Source organism: Mesoplodon densirostris, chromosome 1 (assembly GCF_025265405.1).
Source record: "Mesoplodon densirostris isolate mMesDen1 chromosome 1, mMesDen1 primary haplotype, whole genome shotgun sequence".
NCBI lineage: Eukaryota > Metazoa > Chordata > Mammalia > Artiodactyla > Ziphiidae > Mesoplodon > Mesoplodon densirostris.
The window spans coordinates 211,408,870-211,422,817 of NC_082661.1; the positions used below are offsets into that span (position 1 = coordinate 211,408,870).

The following is a 13,948-nucleotide window of genomic DNA, read 5'->3' on the forward strand; positions in this document are numbered from 1 at the left end:
AGAGAGCATCATTTCCATGTGGGAGCATACACGGCAGAGAGCAGTACCAGCAGGCTGATCGGTAAGTACTGTCTCACCTGATATCCTGTGCATGAGAACGAACTATGGCTTGGGGATGGAGAATAAGCAAACCAAAAAGAGGGGGTTACACTACATGGTGGTCTGGAGACTAGTGACGGAGACCTATAGATGGACACTGGCTCATACGGTTTCGGTAACTACTCCTTTTGTTTATATATTCTGTTGCACTGGTTTCGCATTCACAGTTTAAATTAGTGCAAAGTTAATTCCTTACTGGAAAGCCACCATTTTGTTTCTTACTGAAGCTATAGAAAAAGGTGATATTTTAGTGACTGAACTGACGGCTCTCATCTTAGCCACGCTTTATGCAAAAATTCCTTTGACTATATGTACAGCTATATTACTGCTATAATGTAAAGTGGACATTTAAAATAAATGAATATATATATAAATATACTGAAAGCAGTAACCAAATGATCTAAACAGCCTTGAAATGAATCCACGTAGATTTCTGAGATATGCAAGTTCAATGCCAAATGCAGTAATCGGCAAAAAAAAAAAAAAAAAAAAGTTAAAACAACTCATTTCATAAATTACATGGATAACACAATTCACATTCCCAAGCACAGTAAAATATATTTCTTTCTCGCCATAAGCTTTAAAAATTTCATCTGGTTTTCCAATACAAAATATAATAAAATATTGGTCCCTTCATCTTATTTTTTATCTGGCAGAAAGTTCTTTACATTAAGTGATGAAATAGTTTTAAGGAAACAATAAGTTAGCTTTCACCCACTCTGGAGAGATTTTTCAGCTTTATATTTAGCCTCTTTAAGTGTGCTGGAAGAGACTATAAATTTATGATTAACCAAAGTAAAAATAATCCAACACCTGAGTCCACTTCAGTAGGAGGAGGAAGAATCTACCTTCCTCTTTCCTCAATAAATCATCAAGATAATATGGCCAATTTGAATTCTGCCCCCAAATCCTAGTTTTTATCTAGAGCTGTATGTTAATGATATGAGGAGACCATATTCTTGAAACCCAAATATAGCATTTATTTTGGCTACTGTTTTTGTTTCATCTGGGTGACAGTGGCTACCATGGGACTTTTTTGGTGGGGTGGTAAGGTTGTTTTTAATGTATAAATTAAAAGCACACCTGATTATTTCAAAGTACACAAAAGAACAACAAGAAACACTAGCCAGGAATGTATCACTTAAAAACAAAACAAAAACCCCTGAATTCTTCCCCCAGTGGACATATTATGAACTGGGAAGATCTGACAAAATCTCAGATCCACTGCTTAATTACATGGGGAAAACAAAACAACAGAACAACAAAAAGAACTGGAACATGTTTCTTAGATTGCAAAGAGGGAAAATTAGAATCAAAAAACAGTTTGATTTTGTTTCACTAAAGCGCAATGCAAGGAGCATCATGGGTGCTACTATTTTTCACCTTGTGATCTTTTTAGATCATCTTTTGGCCCTCCATCTAAGACCATTAACATAATGAATACTTTTTGGTTAAGAAGAGGTGGGCAGAAGACAAGAAACTCAGGTGCTTTGGAAAAAGACTGATTTTTTTAATAGTTGTCATTCTCTGCTAAGTCATTGTGTTAAATCAGGCTGCTGTTCTGAACTCAGGAGCACAATTTCTCCCTCTCTGTAGCCTTCAAACACACAGACGGCCTAGAGGCAGATGGGCACTTATTTTGGACACACACTGATATGTTTGGATGCAGACACATGGAAGATGGAAGAACAGCAGCTGGAGAGAACGGCTGCAGGATCCTCCCTGCAACACAGTTCTGACGAGATGAGGACACCCTCTCCTTCCGCAGAAGTACATTTCTCACGTTTTTGTCAAAAATCTGTAGGAAAACCAATCTAAAGCCATGGATTACAGGCTTTCAAGAAGAAGCACTTTTATTCCGTGCTTTCTTGATAAGCAAATTCCTTATGTTTGCTAAGCTGGATTTAAAAATTCTATCCATAGAAACAAACACAGACTCAAAGCAGATCAAAATAATCTTGAAAAATGGGGAAGAGACTTAATGAAGGAGGTGGATGGTGGGCATGTAGCAGGGGGAAGCAGTTACACCGACAGCAAACCCTAAATGCACACCGGTTCCCTATTACTCAGCTTGTACTCCTAGAGGGAAAAAGGCACTCACACATCAGCACCCCTGGAGAGTCAAAATGAGGGAAAAAAAGAAAAAAAAAGGACTGCAAGGTGACACTATAATAAAGGATAAGCACATTTTCTTTCACAGATTGCAGTTACTCTTGGCAACACTGAACGTGACACATTCCTATGTCAGGGGAAGGATTTTCAGTCATTTAGAAATGTGGTTTACTTCTGCACACATAGCTCCCGCTCTCACCCACACATCCAACATGCTTCTCCTTTCTGCTAATTTACATACGCTTTTCCAATATTAAATCATCCAGACGACCTTACCTTCCCAGCTCTTCTCATCACACAGTGCAGTCAGGTCCAGCTCAGGCGCTCCGGAGACAAAGCTCTCTTGCTGGTCATCAGCATTTGGAGTCCTCTGCAGCTTGCTGTCAGGTAGGCTGGGATGCTCCTGGATCTTCATGGTGGGGTCCTGCAATAACAGCACAACGTCCCCAGATCTCTACTGCTCATCAAAACCCCCAAACGTCCGCAGCAATTCCACTCCTGCTGGATGAAACCTCCCAAGCCACAGCTGCTGATGTCTCCGGCACGCAAACCGAAATCATAGCTTGATGCCCCCTGGATGCTAGCTGGCCACTTGCATGCAAAAAGCGACCAGCCATCTGCGCTCCTTTAACTTTGCTTCTGGAAGAAAGACAAGATGTTTTCCGAGGGCTGTTCTTCCTGATAACTGCTGGCAGCTGACAGTCTGGATGATTACTGACTGGGGCCAGGAAGGAGGGAAAAGGAGTTTGTGTTTCCTTAAAGGAGCATGGCTCTCCAGACTGTAAACAAAAACCCCAAACTCAGCTAGTGCTGTTGCCAAGGCTGTAGCAGCAACATGGTGTCTCCTGCACGCAGACTTCTTTGCCCCTTAGGTAAACAGTGCTGCAGGGCCAGGAGCAGAGGCTGTGTACACGTGTGCTCTCCTGCTGGCCCTGCAGGCTTAGATCAATTAAGCGGGGCTAGCTGCACATTCCCAGATTTCCTGTGCTTGTTTTTGCCTCGAGTGTGGGGAGAACAGACTATTTATGGAGGAGCTCTGGGTATGCACTGTTGCGCAAATTCAGACAGCAAGAGGGTCTGGTATCGCAGCTAGCAGCTAAGCAGTAAGGAATACACACTCTGGAAATGAGCCAAAATTACACAGGGAGCACGACTTTTTTTTTTTTTTTTTTTAAGTAAAAAGGCAAGAGCTGGCAAGTCAGTGATGCATAATTTATATCTTACAAATATGCAACTGTGGCTTGTTTTCTTGGTTTTGTTTATTGGTGGCACGCACACCAGGCTAGGATGTCTGGGGGATGGGAAAACTCTTCCCCCAAAGGCTGCTATTTTAACTAAGTGATTTTATGTTTAAAAAACTGCATTGAAATTTAGTCTTTTTTACCTTGTCCTTTGGCATCGGGTAAACCCAACCACTGCCATACTCTCCTCTCTCATAAAATTATAAATAAATGTGTTGCCTCAAAACACAGTTCTCAAGTAGCACAGATCTGTACAAAAGATTTTCTGTGAGAATAACTGGAAATTTATTTTAGCAAATATACCATGATTAAATAAAAAAACAAAAACATCTGGAAATCATAAATGGTTCTGTTAGTGTATGAGAAATATTCTTATGCTTAAAATAAAGCAGTACTAAGACTTCCACCTCCTTTTAATAGCTATTTACCCTACTTTGATATCACCAGGGGAATAGATAGGGTTTTACTACTATATTTCCATGAAATGAAGCATTCTCTTCACATTTAGGATAAAATGAAATATCACCAATCAGTTCATGATAAGCTACTGAAGTCAGATGGAAATGCTAAGTAAATCTGGGGCTTTAAGACACTTTAAAAATTCTGCTTGTCTATTGTAGGGAAAAAAACACACAGATTATGCATTTATGTCACAAAAATCATTTGTTCCCTGAGCTGAATGCTAAGTAGACAGAGTTGAATGACCCAATCAGGTGCTCAGCTTTTTAAAAGGTACAGCATCAGTTAGTCACCTATCGTGTGTGTGTGTGTGTGTGTGTGTGTGTGTGTGTGTGTGCTAGAACCTCATACAGCAAATAAACATTTTCTCAATAAAGATCTCTAATAATTGTTACACTTAGAGACATATAAAAGGGGAAGAATATAAGAAATGTGATTCCATGTTGTAAGTATAGCACTTTCTTCACAAGGAACATCTTTGAAGCCACAGACCAGCAGAGGAGCGGACATGAATTTTCCCTCCAGGCAGACCTGGGATTGAAGTGTGACTGACAGTAGCTCGGTGCCCTAGCTGAGCCATTTCACTCCTCTGAGCCTCCATTTCCTAATCTATAAAACGGCACTGAAAACATTAACCTGGCAAGGTTCCTTTGAAGATCTGAGAGGAGGTATGAAAGGCCTCCAGCATGGTGCCTGGAGCACACAAATGGAAGCGATCTCTCTTTTTATTATTATTGGGCACCACAGGAAAATGAGTAAAATATTGCGACATCTCAGAATGCTCAGGAGAGGAGTGGGAGATGAGGTATATAAACTGCAATTCAAGGTGCAACATGCTACGACAGGGCGGGGCAGAGTCTTAGACGCATTATGAAAAATGATTAGAGAAGACTGCCACTTGGGTTCCCATCACGGATCAACAACCGCGTTTGGGGGCTGCGTGGGCCAGAGGGGCTGGGATGGAGGGCACTTCATACAGAGAGGAGGAGGAAGCGCAGAGGCGGCCAGGAGTGGGGGACAGTGACCACAGGAGACGAGAGGCTCGGGAGCCGGTCCTCAGCACACATGACCAGGGGGTCGGATGAGCAGAGGCTAGGCTGCCAGAGGCCCTGCATACTGGGCTAAGTTTGGATTTTATCCTGTGGTAGATCATGGAAAGCCACTGAAGGCTTTTTAAAAACTGACTCATCATGGAGAAACGTGCGTTTTCCAGGCTGATGCCTCAGGCACGGGAATGCACGCTGCTGGGAAGACCCACAGGCCTCAGGCCGGGCTCACAGGCCGCCGGCACCCGCTGCTACCCCAGTCACTGGCTCTGCCCCCCCCCGCCCCGCCCCGGCACCTGTGTCCCCCTCAGGGCACTCAAGAGTCCTGCAGCGCCTGACACGACGTGTATAAAATCCCCCAGTTCCACAATCACACAAGCTAATTTAAAACGTGTACTTTTCATGACTGCCACATCCAAATTAGCACCAACCGCAAAGTAAGAAACTTAAAATGAGAAAATTCTTCCTTAGTTTCTTCCTCCAGAACGTATGGGTTTACTCTCTCCTCCAACAACAGTGGGTTGGTGCGCCCACCCTGTGCCGGGCTCTGTGTGAGACATGCCAGCTCTCACAGCAAGGGGGCTGGCGTTCAGCGGAACAGGCTCCACTATGCTCAGTGGAGCTCTGGAAACTCGATTTTGCTGTGAGGCCACAGCAGACCACCTTGTGAACGGGTGAGCTGCCCTCCACGGTGCTCAAGTAAAGTCTGGGAGTCAGAAATGCAGGAGAGGGAGCGACTACCACCCTGGGTAGGATGTTGGATAGACAACCTTGATAGGACGCTATTATTCTAACAAAGAGAATCAGGTCAAAATTGTACTAGTTTATTCAATTATAAGACTATATATCACATATTCTATACATATAACAGGGCTGTCTATTATATGTCACGTGCTAGAGATACAAAGAGAAAGTTTATTTGCTCATTCATCTAAGAAATAATTTTTTTTTTTTTTTTTTTTTGCGGTACGCGGGCTTCTCACTGCTGTGGCCTCTCCCGTTGCGGAGCACAGGCTCCGGACGCGCAGGCCCAGCGGCCATGGCTCACGGGCCTAGCCGCTCCGCGGCATGTGGGATCCTCCCAGACAGGGGCGCGAACCCGTGTCCCCTGCATCGGCAGGCGGACTCTCAACCACTGCACCACCAGGGAAGCCCTAAGAAATAATTTTTGAGGGCCTTCCATGGGCTTGACAGTTTTTTAGATGTTGGAGAAATTTCAGTGGCCCAAGGAAAGTCTCTGTCCTAATAAATCTTAAAGAAGAGGACAGTTAATAAAGAAATAAAAATTCAGGTAGTTCTATGGACATGGAGAAAACAAAGCAGGGTAAGGAGGAGGATGGAGGTATGGGCCATGGCCTGCTATTTTCTTGGGTGGCCAGGGACGGTCTTTCCAATAAGGTGACGTGTGAGCAGAGACACAAAGGAGATGCTCTTCTGTGGGAAGAGCATTCCAGGAAGAAGGAAAGCAAGTGCAAAGACCCTGAGGCATGGTCATCTTGTACATGTTGAGGAACAGCAAAGAGGTCACTGTATCTGGAGTCAAGCAGAGGCCAGTCAGGGCCATCATTTATGCGTGTTTAGAACGTGCACTGTGCCATCTATAACGGGATTATCATTCACACTGCAGACCTATATTAACTTCCATGAGCTTGTGGACCCCCTGGCTGATCTGCACAGCAAGGGAAGGATGCGTCCTACATAAACCCACAAGAGCTCGCACAGCCACAGACACACTTGGCAGGGATCACTCACCAGCACATCCACACACGTGGTCCTGCGCTGCTGTGCTCTGAGCAGTCCCCGAGGCTGCTCATTCACTTGCCTGCTGCATCTGGAGGCCTGATTCCCAGTTTCTGGCCCCGCTGATCTCTGAATCAGACACAGTCACCTTGCCTGTGGTTGCAGGGTGGGCTGCTGGTGTGGTCCCAGGGTTTGCAGGCATATGGAGCTAAGGATACTGCTCGGCGGCTACACAGGCTCTATAGCAATACACTAGCAAAAACCTACCCTTCCTTCAAAAGTCTGTGAGGCTCGTCTGGGTGAGGCACCTCACCAGGTTGTTTCCCACTCTCTAACAGTGCTTATTGTAGAGTATCGTGCCTGTCTACTTGCTTGTCTGTTTCTCCTACTAGATCATTACTGTTAAAATGTCAAGGACATTCTTAAATACCAAAATATTTTTGGTTTCAACTTTTGTTGTTTACACAAATTGTATCTTCAGTTAAATCAGGGTAAATACATTCATTTCACACTTATCAACTCAGAGATCCTTGTGCTGTGATGTCACACGCTAAACCCTTGTCCAAAATGTGGTACCATACGGAAACATGCTAAATATTCATGTCATGAAATAAACTGAGGGACTGGCTCTTCGGAGAGACAATATGGTACGTGAGATATGGGTTTTAGAGTAAGAGACTGGAGTTCAAATACAGGTGACCAGTTCCAAGATCTTCAATGAGTAAACTTCTTTGTACTTGAGATTCTATTTCTCTCATACAGGAACAAAGCTTCATAAAGTTGTGAAGATTAAGTGCAAAACGTGTAGCATAAAAACAGCTAGCCCATAATAACTGTAGAAGAAATGCTAATTCCATTTATACGCTACCTCCCCTTCCCATTCATTCATTGGGCAAGTGTTTATTGAACATGTACTATGTGCTAGGTACTGGAATTAAAGGGATTAACAAGATAGGGGATTTGGTGTGGCAGGGATGCACTGATCACATAAGTGCCAAGTCACATGCGTGTTATAAAAGAAAAACACAGGGTGCTAGGGAGCAAATAAGAGAGAGCTCATTTTGCCTGGGGCCGCACGTGACATTTCACATTCAGGTAAAGGAACCATTAACTACTGGCCCATCCACCTGATCCCTGTTAAGACTTGTCCCTGTCTGGCTGGGCCCGGCTTTTTCTATCCTGACTTTATTGATCCTGCTCTTTCCCTGGCATCAAATCGCTGGTGAAGTTTTGTTCGACCCCTTCTCCCTCCCTACACAGGATTTGGAAAAGCAGTGTAACTACCAGCTCCCCAGAGCGGGGCAGGACAATATCAGTGCCCTGCACAAGGCAGTGTGCACAGGAAGGAACCACACAGAGTTAACAGAAGGGCCACATGGAAGTATAAACATTTACTGTTTGGCTTGACAATAAAGGAAAATGAACATAACAAATTCCCCAAATTCATCTGAATCATGAAGCTTCTGGAGCCTCTCAAGACTGGATGGAATTGGAAATGGATCTACACAAATAGAGCTTTTAAATTTTTTCTGGTTCTGATATTAAAGCCAGTAACAAATCCCAAAGCTTCCATGATATACGGTGAAGCTGAAATAAGAGTCATCCATTTCATAAACACTTGTTGATAGGGATATTTCAGAAGTTACCTCCAACCCTTCTCAGGGCAAATAAAAGCCTGCACGTAAGCTCTTGTGACAATTAATATTAATTCTTACGCTTGATTAGAAAGTCTTATCTTCTCTCCTCACTTTTTTTTTTTTTGAAGCAGGATAAGAAAAAGGGAAATAGTCTTTTGTTTATTATGAATGTCCTGTTTGTTATCAAAGGTATGCTTCTAAGCTCTTTTAAGCAGTAGGCTTAGAAAGCATAAAGAATGTAAAAATATCTTGAAAGAATTTAACACTTCATTAACCTTAAACTTCTGACTACAATGACCTCTTCCAGGTACTGTAATACCCATCCATGTACTTAATAATTTTTACATGTTTTGCTTTTTTCACAAAAAGATTAAGTACAAGGTTATAATTTTACTATTCTGGATTTTATACGGAAGCCTAAAATATTTCCACAATAGAAAATAACTTATTGAAAGGAATCAAATTGAAGCATAAAGTATACACTCCATTGTAAACTGAACTCTGAAAATTTTTCAGTGTTATATTTCAGAATCTAGAAATTGCTAGTTTTAAGGACAAGCTCTCTCCTGGATACTTCCAGTTGTCAAATGAGTTTAAAAACAAACAAGTCTTTGAACTCCACATGCTCAGGGAACAGGGGGCTTAAGCTCTTGCACATGTTATCCTATTTCATCCAGCCCAAACGGTATTTTATTAAAATGTCAGCCTTTCCAAAACTCAGCTGAAGAGATCATACTTAAATTTTTGACATTTTGAAGTGACTCTAACATTTTTCCCCATCGCCAATGTGTCACTAAACAAATTTTAATGCAAACCACATTAAGAAATTCAGATGACATAGAAATGGATAACTCTCACTGACCATCCGAGACCCCAGCAGACTCTGTTTTTTGAATAAGATGAGTTGTATAATTAAAAGAAAGTAAAAAGACATGCAACGAAGTACAGGCCCATGTGTACTTTTCAATACATGCCTTCAAACAAAAACACACTTAGGGCTGCAGAATGATTATTTAAGAAATAAAGTCACGGGCTTCCCTGGTGGCGCAGTGGTTGAGAGTCCGCCTGCCGATGCAGGGGACACGGGTTCGTGCCCCGGTCTGGGAAGATCCCACATGCCGTGGAGCGGCCAGGCCCGTGAGCCATGGCCGCTGAGCCTGCGCGTCCGGAGCCTGTGCTCCGCAACGGGAGAGGCCACAACAGTGAGAGGCCCGCGTACCGCAAAAAAAAAATAAATAAATAAATAAATAAAATAAAGTCACAGCTGTGCCTGCATTTGCCTTTGAGCAGCAGACTCTAAGCCAGCCCCTCTCTGCCTGTGTATCCCTTGGAGGAGCACCTGTGAAGCTGAAGGTTAGTGTTCCTCGTTCTGATGAAAACACCAGTGAAAGAAGAAAGACCAAGCACCTTTCTCCAATAGCTGTCATCTGCTGTGTTATCGTATATGAGTCTGGGCGTTTATAAGGAAGAACTTCAAGGGCAATATTAATGAGGACAAAATCTGCCTTAATGGAAAATGAAATTGGAAACATTATCGTATCCATTCACAGTAGGCATGTAAATTTCAGCATCTTAATCGGATGCTATAGGAGACTTGAAAAAAATAACAGACAGAATTCTACTAGGGGTAACCAACCTCCAGACTTCCTTTCCATCTCTGAAATTTAGGAATTAGTGCGATATTATCAGAAAACCAGATTAACTATTCGGGTTGTATAAGTTCTAGAAAGTGCTCCATATATTAACAAGTAGGAAATTATGATAGACTGTAAACAAGGGAAAGAGGTTTAAAAATGGAAGACAGATCTTTTCACAGTCCTTCATTAGTAATAAAACATATTTCTTTGAGTGAAGGAGACACATGCCGTCACAAGTAGAAACACAATCCTAATCTTGTGGAGTGATGTCTTTTTTCCCTCCTTCGGTGCAGTTGTGAAAGAAAGATGACACAGAGAGCTTAGTCTGGATTTTAACTCACTGCCTAATTTTATCTCCTAGCTGAAATTACCATGATTACAGTGATGATTACTAGTGAGTGCTTCAGGAGTGCCAACAGTGGGCTAGGTGCTGATTGGTAAATGCACATGCGTGACACAAGTTAAGAATAGATCCTGGCCCATGGAAGAAAGCCTTGAGATTCCTTCCCCATGATGCATCCTCTGCTGTGGGAGCCGTCCACAAAAACACCAAGGTAAATGGAGTTCAGCACGCATTTTGTTTGGGTGCCACTTGGAATTTCTGAGTTAGTTACGTAGTTCATCCACAAAGGCTGCTATCTACCCTTTTATCTCCTAAAGGGTAAGAGGCTTAAAAGGGAGTAGTTGAGAAGACCTCTCTAGGAGGCTGGTAAACCCATTTTCTTTAAAATAAGGTTCAGTGGCATGACGAGTAGGTGCTTGCTGTGAGCAGAGGAAGGAGGAAACAGAAGGAAACTAAAACAACCCTATCACGGGGACGCTGTGCTCTGAAGAAAGGTGACTAGACACAAGGAAAGAAGGTCTGCTTGTTGCCTGGGTCTCAAGGAAGGAAGCATAAAGGAGGTGGAAATAAGAGACGAAAGCAGTGGCTCAGAAGCTGTCAAGTCAAAAGGCAGCAGCCTCTCTTCCCTTCGTCTGGCTGGGTTAATGAAGGAGTGCACGTGAGAAACTGCACAGAGGAGAGACGAGGCATCTAGGACATTGCGGAGGCGGGGTGTCAGGTGGCCATTCATTTCTAGCAATTTTATGCCAAATTCTACATGAGTGGGCATTTTTCTAAGAAGGGGCTCCATAGCTTTTGAATTCTTACTTTGCTAGACTGGAAAACTTTACGGAGGTAGGAACTGCAGCTGTTATTAAATCCCAGCTCCTGGCACATTACCTGCACATAGTAGGACTCAATATATATTACTGAATAAACCCATCAGTGAGTTAGGTTAGTGTCCAAAAAAGATGAACAATCACTGGGTTAGAGGGGAAGTTCTATGTATAATTAATATATCAAGAGTCAGAACCCAAGAACGGGTTGAGAAACGCTTTAATTCTTGCCAAAAAGAAAGCTGATAATAAGATTGAAGGCGCAGTTGGAAGCATTTGGAAGTACTGGATTACATACACATGCATGAATGAAAAATGAGGCTCAGCACACTGAATGGAAGCCAGCGTCGGGAGAAAAGGAAACCAAATACTTGGGTCAGCAAGGCAATGCCCCCAGAGGACAACAAGGAAGCCAGGAAAGTCACCGGAACGTTAAGATATAGACCACAGAAGGGAGTTAGATATTCTTTCTCTGTTGTCTACTTAAAACAAGACACAAAACTCAGAAAGTGAATTGGACTTAATAACTTGAACTGATTTTATGTTAATTTGAAAATGAATGAGATCATCTCTTTGACAAATCCACTAAAATTCACGATTTATTTTAATCACTTAAAAACTGCATGAAATCCTGGAAAATAAAACTAGTAGCTTTGGTATTTGTTTTGTCTTATTTTATGGAAAACCTAAGGAGAAATCTCCATGCTGTTAAAGTTTATCTTCACAAGCAAAATGAAAGAATTTAAAAAGCAAAAGAGTGGAGTTCTTATGATTTCTCAAGGAATCTTCACGTCTTGGCATTTGTCTTTCTCACCCATCACAATCCCGGCACTGAATGTCATCATCCCTTACTGATAAGCTAATAATACTTCACACTAACTCTCAAGAATGTAGGAACAGACCTGTCACAGTCAAAATCTTACTTGTTAGCTACTCACCTCAAAATGCTGGGTCTGTCTGCAGTCCTTTTCATTTTCTTTGCTACAAACAAAATATCATAAAATGTCATAAAGTTTTATAACAATGCTTTTCATTCATTGAAATTATGATTTCATTTATTTTAGAAGCTCAGTAGCTCTAAATAAAATTCTTATGAAATTCAAAAACAAAACAAAAAAATGAATCAAAACGAAACAAAACTAGAAACAACACAAAACAGGAATACGGTTATCTGCCTTTAACAGCACCATGGTAGATTTTTCCATTTAAACATTTTCCTCGCTATAAAATACTGTTGGTAAACATATAGTCCTTTAATTCTACTCTTTTTAGTTCTTACAATGCACATTGCACTAAATGAAAAAAAAAAAGTCTATTCACATGCTTATAAACAGTGTAAGGAGAAAACTCTAAAATTACCTTCCATCGGACATCAGTTCAACATCATCAGGTCCAATCCTTTCATGAGATGGTGTGGGATTGAGACTTTCCATATTCTGTAATAAAACGAACCATTTGTTGCCCAGTAGGAATGGTAAGACATATGCAACAACAGACCTTCCTTTGTTTAAAATAGAAACATTGGATAACAAGCAGATATTACTTCTAGTCATCAGAGTCCTATCTTTAAAGTTATGACAGTTTATTAGACACTGCTGGCATAAAACTATATGCTGAACTTTACCGTTCCATTAACAAAGATATCTGGTAGCAGCATAGAAATGGTCATTGTGGCCTATAACATTGTTAATTATTATCCACATTTTATAGATAAACATAAACAAAACCCAGACTCTCAGAATACCAGGGTGGCATTAGAACTAGACTTGAGGAATCTGACCTCTAATGTAATCAGAAGCCAATGTAGCATTCATTGTCTATTTAACATCTTTACAGTGTATATTGACAATATGATCTGGGGTAATATGTAGCTTATATCTAAGCTATAAAATATCCATAAAAAGACATAGAGTTAACTTGAGAACCTTCCTTTCTGTGATATTTAATGTTAATCTTTATATTAGCCAAGATGGACAGAAAATATAAACACGAAACTTACTTCAAATAGCGTGTATTTCAGGCTGACCAAGAGGGCTTAATGCTTATCAGGAGGTATATTTGTAAGGTTTTCTGACTGCCTCTGTAAAAACGGCCAACAGTTTCTAAATACAACTCAGGTGACTGAGCACAAAGTAAGCCGTCCCCATGCAGGAAGATTACAAATATGCAAACAAGAGCTCGTTTACATTCGGTAGACCCAAATACAGAGCTGCCTTGGAGATTTGGAACCGAATTTCATGGAACTCAAAGATTCATATCTGCATTAAAAGGCCATTAAGCACAATCCATGTATTCTGTGTTATCAAAATAAAGAACACATGGTGAAGCAACATGTATTCATCTACATGTTTATAATCTCTCCTTATGAAAAGCCCATTGGAAAGTATATCTGATTAAGGTTCACAATGATCCCATGAAATTGACATATACAAAAATCTTCACAAAATAAGCATATAATTAGAGTGGATAACTAATCTTTGGCTTGGTAAATGGATAAATATTTTCCATATATGGTGGTGTGGCCAACCTGTCTGGAATTCTTAAAGTTTAAAACCCTAGGCTCGGGACTTCCCTGGTGGTGCAGTGGTTAAGAATCCGCCTGCCAATGCAGGGGACACGGGTTCGATCCCTGGTCCAGGAAGATCCCACATGCTGCGGAGCAACTAAACCCATGCGCCACAACTACTGAGCCTGCGTACCACAGCTACTGAAGCCCGTGTGCCTAGAGCCCGTGCTCCGCAACAAGAGAAGCCATCGCAATGAGAAGCCCGCGCACCGCAACGGAGAGTAGCCCCCGCTCGCCGCAACTAGAGGAAGCC

The 13,948-nt window shown here is 41.8% G+C and overlaps 1 protein-coding gene across 8 annotated transcripts in view; it reads right to left on the reverse strand.

The window, feature by feature from the left end:
• The window catches only part of FAM13A (family with sequence similarity 13 member A), a 332,218-nt gene that overhangs the window by 33,572 nt on the left and 284,698 nt on the right, over positions 1–13,948 (reverse strand). For all 8 annotated transcript variants that reach the window (XR_009533983.1, XR_009533982.1, XM_060115146.1 and 5 more), the window contains 3 exons: positions 12,489–12,565; positions 12,068–12,110; positions 2,488–2,635 (listed from right to left, as the gene is read on the reverse strand). Coding sequence is in view for 6 of the 8 variants with exons in the window: in XM_060115146.1 (XP_059971129.1) it covers positions 2,488–2,635; positions 12,068–12,110; positions 12,489–12,565 (268 nt within the window). In the remaining 2 variants the exon portion in view is untranslated. The remainder of the gene's footprint in view (positions 1–2,487; positions 2,636–12,067; positions 12,111–12,488; positions 12,566–13,948) is intronic.